A 12276-nucleotide genomic window follows, 5' to 3' on the forward strand; every position below is an offset into this window, starting at 1 on the left:
CAGCTTCCACCCACACCCTAGCACAGCAACGCAATGTGACCAGGCACTCACCTGAGAACCTGCAGCAGCATTGTTAATGAGATGATTGTTAGGATTGGCAACCCAGAATGTGGACACAGCCCTGAAGAGGAATGGCATAACACAATCAGAACAACATTGGCACCAGCTTGGAGAGGGTCTTCCCTGCCCTCCTTGTATAGAATAATACAATCCAGGAGACCATTTGGTCCTCTGTGGCTAGGCCAGTTCTTAAACTCCAAATGAGTCTCACAATAGCAGTATTACATTGGCAAATGGGGGGATATAGGCCAATTACAGACCAATGTGCAAGTTAAATTGGCCTGATGGTCAGCACTGTACTGCTCTACGTTCATTCACCTCACATGGCCTCTGTGGTGCTGGAAGCATTTCCTTTTCAGATATTCATACAACCTCTCTTGAGAAATCCTACTGAATCATCTTCTACCATCCTTACGAACAGTAAATCACCACGAAAAATCATCCTATTCCACCTCTGTTAGAAATGGCATTTAACTCTGCTCTCAAACCCAGCACGCATGGAATATCTGTGTTTAGTTTACGTCTTTCCTATGAATGCTGCTTATCTGATGCTATGTTCTGTGATGCTGTTTCATCACACCCATGTATACTGACAATAAACTGGGCTGTGATGGTGACATTTACCATCTTGATTAAAACCTTATTGCTTCTGGGAGCACTCTGAGCAGCTTTGCCACTGCTTTCCCCATTCAATAAACAACAATAACTCTTCAAAGAACTTCACTGGCCAAGCTGCGTTTTGGGGACAAAAGGCAAGATCAGCTTTACTTGCCACACGTACATCGCAGCACCCAGCGAAATGCGTCACTTGCGTCAAATCAAACCAGTGAGAACTGTGCTGGGGCAGCTCGCAAGCATCACCACACTTCCAGTGCCCGCAGCTTTCTAAGCTTGACTGGTAACAACTGGCATTGTAGAGCAACTGTGCTAACAGCTAGGCCACTGTGCCATGACAAGGTAATGAATAACTTGGCATTAATATAATACTTTGCTTTTGATTATAGTTCTGCTTTGAAATTCACGAGCGCATCGTGAGGCGAGACTGAGGGCTGGCGGTCTGTACTTGTACCAAGTACGAGAAACGTTGGAGGGAAATTCCAAGGAGAGAAATGTAACCCCAAACAGAGAAAAGGTTCTGCTGCCGTTTCACTCTGACAGTCAAAACACAAATCCATCTGCAAGATATTAGTTACACAGCGTACATACTTTGTCTTCACCAGCCCAGCTTCTACATTAACACTGGGTATCAATATACAGCAATAATCTAGTTCCCACAGACATAACTCTGAATTGGCACGATAAATTTATCGGCTATAGCTCAGTACAGTCTACTCAGAGTCTTAAAGACTCAAGATCAAGTTCCACTCCAGCAATCTGACCACAAACTAGCCGAACTTCAATCAACGTGCAAATTTGTCATATTCAAACATGATCATTTTAGTCCCTCTAGCCTGGCCCATCATTTCAGACCAATTAACGTGAACTGACTCCACCTTCCCTAATCTTTCACGATCAACATCAGTTTCAAACCCAAAATTTACAACCTCATCAGCTTCTAATCAACAACCTCCAGTCAGTCATCTAAGCTGATTGCAAAGTTGCAAATCAGCATGATGCAGGGGCAGCCATCAATCAGGAGGCGACAGCCAATTTCTGCCTTAGCTGTAGATGTCGACCAAAGTAATTGGAATTTCATGCCCATATTATTAAAATAAAAATGGAAACAAATGTGTATAAACGATGGTTGGGAGGGGTGGAAAGAGGGGAAATCTGTACGTGCAGGGAGCCCAGAGTCAGGCTATCCTTTGTTTTGGAATCAGAATCTGAACTTATTCCCCATAGCTAGTGGACAAGCAAGGGAAAATTCATAATCGTCAAAGCACCTTCCAGGCAACTTATTGTGCAGGTATCAGTGAGAATTAATAAAAATCAACAGCCTGAAAGAAAAATGCAGATAATTTGACATTGGAAGCAGGTTAACTTTACACCCACTTTGAACCAAATTGCAGAAAATTTGTATGCACTGTTATTTAGTTTAGGGGTGAAGCCATTATAATATTCTTGGTGCCAGATCTTAGATTAAATATGAATACAAGAGAGCAAAATCTGTGCAGGAATAGACATAACATACCCTGCCAGAGATTCCTCACAAGGCATTTGCTGCACCCTGCAGGAAACTTCTAGTTAAATGTAAGAAATGCTGCCCATAGAGAACAATCTTTGAGCCAATACATCCGAGCATTTAACTGATGCAAGCTCTGTAAAGCCTGCCACATATGTCCATTCTGGCATTCTAAATTCTACTTCACAATCTAAGCTGCTCAAACTCACAAGTTCACTTCGCTAAAGAAAATTCCATTCGAATGCAAAAATTAAAAAAAAACAGCAGACGCTGGAAATCTGAAACATGCTGAAAATACTTTGCGGGTCAGGCAGCATCTGTGGGAAGAGAAACGGAGGTAATGTCTAAGGGTCTCTGATGTGAAATGTTAGTTCTGCTTCTTTTCCAAAAGATGCAAGCTGACTTCTTGAGTACTTATTTTATTTTTCTGTTTTTATTGTCTGAATCCATCTTATTTTTAAATAGGAATCCTCCCCAAAAAAAAATGCAGGAATGGGCATGGTCCCGAGGTAAATCCAAACATTTACTTGCAGTCAGTCGCTGGGACAGGGACGTAGTTGCCGTAAACATTATTCCGAATCGAGGAGCACATCAAGTCATTCCTATCCGTGGGTAGGAGTGTGCCAGGTCTGGTGACAAGTCCGAGGTTGTGGTACAGAACGTTCCTTTCTTCAATCCCATCCTCCAGGAAGAAACAGTGCCCCAATGTGTCGTAGCCGACAGTATCCCTTATCTGCAGAAAAAACAGAGGGAAATTGGGCTTTACCTTTTGTGGTTCAGCCACTGGGGCCAGAGAGGTGGGCACTCTGTAACCAAGTGTGGAAAAATTTCCATCATCCCATGAGACAATTTAACAAGTGCACAAAATGACATCAGCAGAGGAGAATCGCGATGATCCAAAGTGCTATAGAGCTGCACAGCATGGGGACAAGCCAGAGTCCATGGAGACCATTTACACTAAGCCCATGTGATTCTCCCCACATACAGTTGCTAGAAAAAGTTTGAGTACCCTTTGCAGTTATTTGGGTTTCTGCATTAATTACTCTTAAAAATGTGGTCTGATCTTCATCCAAGTCACAATAATAGACAAACACAATCTGCTTAAAATAATAACACACAAGCAATTGTACTTTTCAAGTCTTCACCGAATACATTGTTTAATCATTCACAGTCCAGGCTGGAAAAATTATGTGAACCCTAGTATTTAGTAACTGGTAGAACCTCCTTTAGCAACAATATCTGCCATCACACATTTCTTGTAGCTACTGATCAGACTTGCACAACAGTGAGGAGGAATTTTAGACCATTCCTCCATATAAAACTGTTTCAGTTCATCGATATTTTTGGGATACCTTTCGTGAACAGCTCTCTTCAGGTCAAGACACAGCATCCAAGGTCTGGACTCTGACTTGGCCATTCCAACACATGGATTTTCTTCTTTTTAAATCATTCTGTTGTTGATTAAGCTTCAGGTGACGGACCACTGCCCTGATATTCTGTAAAATATCTTGCTACAAGTTTGAATTCATTCTTTCCTCGATGATTGCAAGCTGTCCAAGCCGTGAACAGCAAAGCAGCCCCAAATCACGATGCTCCTTCCACCATGCTTCACTGCTGCTATGAGGTTTTGGTGTTGCTGTGCAGTGCCCTTTTCCTCCAAACATAGCGGTGTGCATTTCTGCTGAAAAGTTCAATTTTTATTTCCTCTGTCCACAGAACATTGTCCCAGAAGTGCTGTGGAATATCCAGGTGGCCTTTTGCAAACTTGAGATGTGCAACAAAGTTATTCTTTGGGTATCGGTGGTTTTCTCTGCAGTGTCCTTCCATGAACACCATTCTTGTTCAGTGTTCTTCTGAAGTGGACACATGAACAGAGATGTTAGCCAGTTTGAGAAGTTTCTGCAGCTCTTTTGCTGTTACCCTTGAGTTCTTTTTCACCTCCTTCAGCACTGTACACTGTGCTGTTGGTGAGATCTTAACAGGATGCGCACTCTGAGTGAGAGAAGCAACTGTACTGAATTTCCTCCATTTGGAGACAATTTCTCTTACTGTGGACTGATGAACACTCAGGTCTTTAGAAATGTCTTTGTAGCCTCTTTCTGCTTCATGCATCTCTACAATTCTTCTTCCAAGGTCCTCTGAAAGTTGTTTTGATTGAGGCAATGCACAAATAAACAGATCTTTCCTGAGAAGAGCAGGCTCTGTCAGTAACCTGACTTGGTGTGTCTTTTTTTTATAGGGCAGGGCACCTCTACATCCCACACCTCCAATCTCATCTCACTGATTGGAACACCTGACTTCAAATAGCTTTTGTAGGCATTAATACCCCAGAGGTTCACTTACATTTTTGAACCTCGACTGTGACTGTTTAACTGGTGCACTCAGTATTGACAAGTAGTAGTACAATTGTTTGTGTGTTATTAGTTTAGGCATATTGTGGTCGTCTATTATTGTGACTTAAGGCTTTAACGAGACCATACTTTATAAGTAATTAATGCAGAAAAACCAGGCAATTGCAAAAGGTTCACAAACTCTTTCTTGTAACTGTACCTATCAACTACCTTCAGATTCACCCACTCACCTGTACACTAGGGGCAATTGACACTAGCCAATTAACCTACCAGGCCACGAGTCTTTGGCATGTGGAAAGAAACTGGAGCATCTGGAGAGAACATGCATGGTTGCAGCAACTTCACACAGACAGCACCCATGGTCAGGATTGAACCTGGATTTTTGGTGCTACGATGCAGTGGATCTAGTAGCTATGCCACTTGTGTATAGTTACGGATACCAGTCGACAGTTTAAAATGCAGAGGAAGTGGAGAGGAGATGAGAAGACAAAATCAAAATAACTCTTATGCTGGAATAGAAGGCAAGGAGAGGTAATGATAATTGCACCTTCCAAACCCACAACTTCCAACAACGAGGACAAGGGCAGCAACAGCACGGGGGCACCACCACATACAGGTTCTGCTCCAAGTCACACACCTCTCCATCCTCAAAGTATAATGTGGTTCCTGCATTACCTATATCTTTGAAATCCCTTCATACAGCACATCTTCATCAGAAGGACTGTGACAATTCAAGCCAGCTGCTTACCATCATTTTCTCAAGGGAAATTAGGAATGGGCAATAAGTACTGGCTCTTATCCTCGAAATTGTTCAAAGGCGCAATAGCACAAAACCTGCAGATTATCTGAGAAGTTACCAGCACTGAGTCATTAGGAACAAATGAATAGTTTAATAACTCTCAAGAAAAACTTTAAAACAATGCAAACCTGTGTGTGCACAGAAGCATGGGGGGTAGGGGGAATATTGATGGGATCAGTGTTTCCTCATTTTTGTCCCAAAGCACAAGATGGTCAGTAATAAGTCCAACAACTAATTCAGAAGAAACTTCCTTATTCAGGCATTGAAGGTAGTGGAGGTGAATAAGGGAAACTGGATAAATATACAAGGAGATGATCCTTTGAGGTGAGATAAGGAGGGTGGGGAGAGTCATTTGTGTAGCCTAACCGGTGAGCTGGACCCCTTGTGCCAGTTAGCCAGTTTCTGTGCCAAACACACAATTCTAAGTAAAATAAACAGTCCAGATCAAACAGGAAGAGACTTACCAGCAAACCATTGGTTGCATGGACTGTGACACATCTGGAGAAGCAATGGTGGATTGCAAGGCTCCTCAGATAGGTTGGTGATGAGTAGCCACCATGTCTATCCACATCCCCACACAGGTGGAAATGCACAGGGTAACTGCCCATCACCTGCTGACCCATGTGCATTAGCTCCACGTCGGAGAGATGAACAGAGGTGAAGTTCTTCAAAATCTACCAAAATGGAAAGGAAAAGATGAAAGCTAAGTTTCTGCTGAAAAAGAAACTCAAAAAATAAAGAATAAAAATTCCTATCCTGCAATTCTTTACTGGACCATAAATGCCCTCAGCAAGAGTTTCACAGGGTGCCACCAACAACTCATCAAAGCCTCAAACTTTTCAGATAGGTGATAAAAAGCAAGATAGAACTGTGAATCATCCAGACCTGAATAACATTTATGTTACTGTATCTGGAGCAACAGAATGGCAAAGCAAGTGAACCTGAATCAGGTTTATAAATCACTGTACTGTTGCCGCAGACAAGGCAAAAGTCATAAAATTACTATAAATTACAAAATAAATAGGGTCAAAGAAAATAAATACTGAGCTAATGTTTATGAGTTTATGGTAGAAGCTGTTTCTGAACTGTTGGGTGTGTCTTCAGACTCCTGTATCTCCTTCCTGATAGCAGTAACAAATGGAGGGCACGTCTCAGATGGTGTGGGTCCTTAATGATAGATGCCAGCCTCTTGAAGCATGATCTCTTGAAGATGTCCTAAATAGTGGAGAGGCAAATGATGGAGCCGGCTGAGTTAACAGCCCTCTGCAGCTTTTACTGATCCTGGGCCTCTATACCAGATGGTCATGCAACCAGTCAGAACGCTTTCCATTGTACATCTGCAGAAAGTTGTAAGAGACTTGGCAACACACCAAATTTCCTCAGACTCCTAAAAGAGTAAAGCCTTCTTTGAGACTGCATCAACATGTTGGGCCCAAGGCAGATCTTCAGAGACATTGACACCGAGGAACTTGGAGCTGAGCCTTCAATAAGGACTGGTGTGCATTCTCCCAACTTCCCCTTCCTAAAGTCCACAATCATTACTTTGGTCTCACGGATGTTGAGGGCAAGGTTGTCGTCCAACCACCTGATCTGTCTCACTCCTGTTTGCCGCAACATTGCCATCTAAGATTTTACGAACAAAAGTGAATTCATACTCTTGACTGTGCTTAGCCACACAGTCTTGAGGGTAGAGAGCAGAGGGGATGGAGCAACTGCCTGCAGAGACTGGGGGCAATCTGTCTGAGGTTTGCGTGTTCTTCTCTCCATGACCAGGTGCTCCAGCTTCCTCCATCCCGTACCAACTGTGGCTGGTAAGTTAACTGCCCATTAGAACTTGCCCCTGTAGTGTAGGAATTCAGTGCATCTATGCATCATCTCAATCTGGGGCAATTGGATGGAAACGTAGGGGGAATAAATGGGATTAATATAGCAGGGTGTTTGATGAATAGCTCTCACTCAGCAGGTCAAAGGCTTTCACACTGTTTCACTATGACTGGGTTCCTAATGCAGTGTGCTGCCTGCTTACTCTCACTCCCTTTTATTTAAAGGCTCTTTCAGCAAAACAGAAATTATTTCTACTCACTTCCATTCCCAAGCTGGGGAGAAGAAGGTAGGCTTTGTGTCTATGGTGCTTGATGGTTGGCATGGGCTCAGAGGGCTGAAGGGCTTGCCTCCAGATTGCATGGCTCGACACAGTTTCCTCAGTTATTCACTGTTAAATTCAACTGAAAAGCACAAATGTGGGATAAGAGGAGATTCAAACTAGAGGACATGATTTGAGAGTTAGGGGGCAGAAGTTTAAGGGAAACACGAGGGGGTATTTCTTTACTCAAAGAGTGATAGCTGTGTGGAATGAGCTTCCTGTAGAAGTAGTAGAGGCCAGTTCAGTTGTGTCATTTAAGGTAAAATTGGATAGGTATATGGACAGGAAAGGAGTGGAGGGTTATGGGCTGAGTGCGGGTAGGTGGGACTAGGTGAGATTAAGGGTTCGGCACAGACTAGGAGGGCCAAGATGGCCTGTTTCCGTGCTGTGATTGTTATATGGTTATATGGTTTGTTATATGGTTATAATGAGAATCAGGTTTAGTATCACTAGCATATGTTGTGAAATTTGTTGTTTTGTGGCAGCAATACATTGCAATACATAAAAAACTATAAATTCACAGTATGAATATATTTAAAAAGTGAAAATTAAAGAAGTAGTACAAAAAGTGAGGGAATAAAGCATATTGAGGTAGTGTTCATGTATTCATTGTCCATTAAGGAATCTGACGGCAGAGGGAAAGAAGCTGTTCCTGAAATGTTGAGTGTGTGTCTTCAGCTCTTGTATTTCTTTTTGATGGTAACAATGAGAGGAGTGCTGGGGTCAATAATGATGGATACAACCGTCCTGAGGTATTGCCTTTTGAAGATGTGCTCAATACTGGGAGGGTAGTATCCATGATGGAGTTGGCTGAACTCACAACTTCCGGCAGCTTCTTCTGAGGTTCTGCAGTAGCCCCCTCCCCCAACCACCAGACGGTGACACAACCAGTTAGAAGGCTCTCCACAGTGCATCTGTAGAAATTTGGGAGCGTCTTTGGTGACATGCCATTCTAATGCAATATAGCCATTCTCGTGCCTTCTTTGTAATTGCATTAGTATGTTGGACCCAGAATAGATCCTCAGAGATGTTGACAGCCAGGAACTTGAAAGTGCTCACTCACTCCACTTCCGATCCTTCGATGAGGCCTGGTGTGTATTGCCTCGATTTCCCAATCCTGGAAGCCACATGAACGCCTTGGTCTTACTGACAAGATAGTGGTTGCCACATCTCTCAACTAGCTGATCTATCTCACTCCCTTATCACTGTCACCATCTGAAATTCTGCCAGTAATAGTGGTGTCTTCAGCAAGTTTACAGATGGCATTTGAGCTGTGCCTAACCACACGAGTGGGTGTAGAGAGTAGAGCAGTGAGCTAAACACGCATCCTTCAGGCATGCCAGTGAGGAGATGCTATTTCCAATTTGATGCAGTCTCCCGGTGAGGAAGTCAAGGATCCAGATGCAGAGGGAGGTACAGTGGCCCAGGTTTTAGAGTTTATTGACTCGAACTAAGGGTATGATTGCGTTGAATGCTGAACTGTAGTTAATACCTACATCACCTAATGTATTGCCCAGATGACTCATTGTCAAGTAGAGAGCTGGTGTGATCGCATCTGCTGCAGACCTGTCGTGGTGATCGGCAAGTTGCAGTGGATGCAGATACTAGCTCGGGCAGAAGTTGATTCTAACCATGACCAGCCTCTCCAAGTACTTCATCACAGTTGGTGTGAGTGCCACTGGTCAATGGGCAGCTCCCCCTGCTCTTCTCACCCTTTTGCAACTGCCAGCTGCAGCAGTGAGTTTGAAGGTTAAAGCAGGCAGGAAGGGGGCTGGTTTTGCAGCACAAACAATGGTACTAAGTGCGCTATTCTCTCTCAGGAGGCCCTGGAATTCTGTCAGCGACACAAACAAAAAAAAAGGTACCAAAAGGTAATAAGTCAGTTTAGATTGGAATAAACTGTGTCATCACGGTAGTGCAAAGATTAAAAGAAATTTTTTGTTCTACTCTTGTCATCAATTTCATGAACTTAATAAAGATACAGATTTGAAATAAATATCTGCTGCTGAACTGTAATAAAATCAACTGGCCTACAGGAAAACTTCAGACTTACCTTTAAATGCCCTCCAAATGTATCGTGCTTAAAGAACCGACACCAGTTGTCTTCATAGCAGGAATCCTCCATCTCTCCCTTAATGACGATGTTCCTCGTCAACATTCCCACCTCTGCTCTCATGTCTACCCCATTCATGATTTCTCCCACATGAAGGAACTGAGCCTTTCCTGAAATGAGGCAGTGCAAAAGAAGAGGGAGAAATGAATGGAGGGAAGGATTTGATGAATAATAAAGAGGAAGATTGTGTAAACTTAAATACTAGAGGGACTTGATGGGCTGAACGGCCTGGTTTCACACCAAGTTCTATGTTACCCCCAAACTTTAATCACAATTCATTCTAAATTTAAGTCTGCGGTATTATATTCCTGATTGTGATTTGTGTAAGTCCAGCTTCACATTTAGTCTAATCAGGTGTACCTTTAAATTTCTGCACAGTGACCAGAAGGCTCTAGCAACTGCTAAGGAAGTCAACAAAACACAAACAAAAATCCAGATGTTGGGAACCAGGAAACACAGCCGGAAGTATTAACACAGTTTCTCTTTCTACAGACACTGCTTGACCGGCTGAGCAGCATTGAAGAAACTGACTGTCCAGCCATATTTACTGAGATACACCACAGATTAGGCCACTCCAGGGCTTTCAGCCACACCTGAGTTAACCCTGGCCTAACCACAAGACAATTTAATGACCACTTAACCTACCGACTGGTACATCTTTTGGATTGGGAAGGAAACTGGAGCACCTGGAACATACAGACTTCTCAGAGGGAGTGGCAGGAATTGAACCCAGGTTGCCAGTGCAGTAAAGCACTGTGCTAACCACTATGCTACCAAGCCGTCCTGCAGAACTAGTCTCAAGCGAAGCAAAAACACTGAACAAGAGGCTTCAGGAAGCTCAGATAGAAAGCGTGAGAGAAGAATCCAATCACAAGCAAACTTGTCAACCTTTTCTTTTATAGAATACAACACTGACATCATGGGATAATGCTTATTTTAATACCCAATTCTTATACTTCAGAAAGCTATCAATCCGTCAAGGAGATCTTGCCCTTCCATCATTGTTAAAATAGAAGGGTCACCCATATTGTCATCATGACCATTGCAGTCTGTGGAAGCTTGCTGTATATCAATAGGTTGCTAGGTTACAAAAATGACCACACTGCATGATGCATTTCATTGTCTGCAAAGCACTTTACATTGCCCCTAGCGGGTGCTATTGAAAATTTTATATAATATCATTCTTTCTCCTGATCCCTCGTAGTCAGGGGCAACCTCGACAGGGGCCTCCTCACAGGTGCTTCACTCTCACTGCTTGAGGTGTTAAGTATAAACTCTGCAAGCCCCCATCCTCAAATACTCAGACATACCCAGACCTCAACAGTCATTTTACACTAATTCATACAACATAGTACCTAGTTATTTTAGCTTTACATTCCTCCACCACTCTGAACTCCCATTCCCCATTTCAGAATTTCCGTAACTACTTTTATAATTTAGTAAAGGTTTTAGCTGATAAATGTATTAGAATTGGACTAACACAGAATGGGAGAATTTATTTATTTTGAAAGAAAGTAATAATTTTATATTTATTATTCACTGGCAGGAGGTAAAACAACTCCCTCTCCTAATTGCAAGGTGCAGCATGCAGCAGTCCATGGTCTGGGCTCAGCTGTTTAACTAGCAAATGTGCAGGATCTCCCATTTACTCCCAGCCACGGGCTCTGCTCAGGGGAACTGTCCGCTCTACACTGCCTTTCCCAGCACTCTCACTGTTTGTCAGCAACTATATCCTGTTCTGGGGCAACACCACTGCCTAGAGCTGTCATAATAAATATACTTCTTCACCATTTAACACCTGTTGCATCAATGGGTCTCAAGGAATATGGATAAAGGAGACCATTCAGCCCATCAAACTAGTTCCACCAATCAACAGGCTATTGCCTAATCAGCTGATTATATACCTGCTCTTTCCCCCCTTTCCATTTAGAGTCTTTCCCTTCAAATCTCACATTTCCAAGAAACACCCCCTAATTTTCTAACTTCCAAAGAATACAACTCCAGTTTGCGCAACATTATCTCATTGTGATGGTTCTGCTTCAGAGTTAGAGATGTGATCAAATACCCTGCTGTTATAACAGCTGGAAAGCACGTGATATTAACTGCAGGCACAAATTTATCAATTTAATAATCAATTGCACTATCTCTTCAGGTCCCTAGAGCAGCATATAGCTCTATACCAAAGTTTACCACATACCTCAAGTCAGTCCAATCATCCTTGGCTTTCAGAACAGCCAAGGTTACTATTCAAAGTCCATGAGAGAAGGCAAGAGATATATACAGGTGTCCCCCACTTTATGAAAGATCTACCTGTTTTCGCTAAACCTACATTATGTAACGACCTACATTAATACCTGTTTTCACTAATCCGAAAGAAATCCAAAGAGGATTTTCACTTTTACGAAAAATGGCGCACACTTTAAACTTGCGTTTACCCCGAGAAAGACTACCATGACCGTGGAGCCTTGCGTGGGCAGGTGTGTGTGCGCATGCGTGTACGTGCCGATTTTTTTTTCTACAAATCAGTTTTGACTAAATCTTCCTGATTCTGTTAAGTGAAACTACACTGTACATACATTATTTCTACTTTATGTAGGCTGTGTATTTATCATATCATTCCTGCTTTTAATATATGTTAGTGTTATTTTAGGCTTTATGTGTTATTTGGTAGGTTTTTTTGAGTCTGGG

At 42.6% G+C, this 12276-nt stretch overlaps 1 protein-coding gene across 1 annotated transcript in view; it reads right to left on the reverse strand.

Moving 5' to 3' along the window:
- cemip2 (cell migration inducing hyaluronidase 2) overlaps positions 1 to 12276 on the reverse strand; it is a 92522-nt gene that overhangs the window by 40900 nt on the left and 39346 nt on the right. Inside the window, exons 7-10 of the mRNA XM_059974759.1 lie at positions 9529 to 9698; positions 5797 to 6006; positions 2710 to 2915; positions 52 to 121 (exon numbers count right to left, since the gene is read on the reverse strand). Of these exons, the coding sequence (XP_059830742.1) occupies positions 52 to 121; positions 2710 to 2915; positions 5797 to 6006; positions 9529 to 9698 (656 nt within the window). The remainder of the gene's footprint in view (positions 1 to 51; positions 122 to 2709; positions 2916 to 5796; positions 6007 to 9528; positions 9699 to 12276) is intronic.

The sequence above is a fragment of the Hypanus sabinus genome, chromosome 7 (genome assembly GCF_030144855.1).
Source record: "Hypanus sabinus isolate sHypSab1 chromosome 7, sHypSab1.hap1, whole genome shotgun sequence".
In the NCBI taxonomy this organism is placed as follows: domain Eukaryota; kingdom Metazoa; phylum Chordata; class Chondrichthyes; order Myliobatiformes; family Dasyatidae; genus Hypanus; species Hypanus sabinus.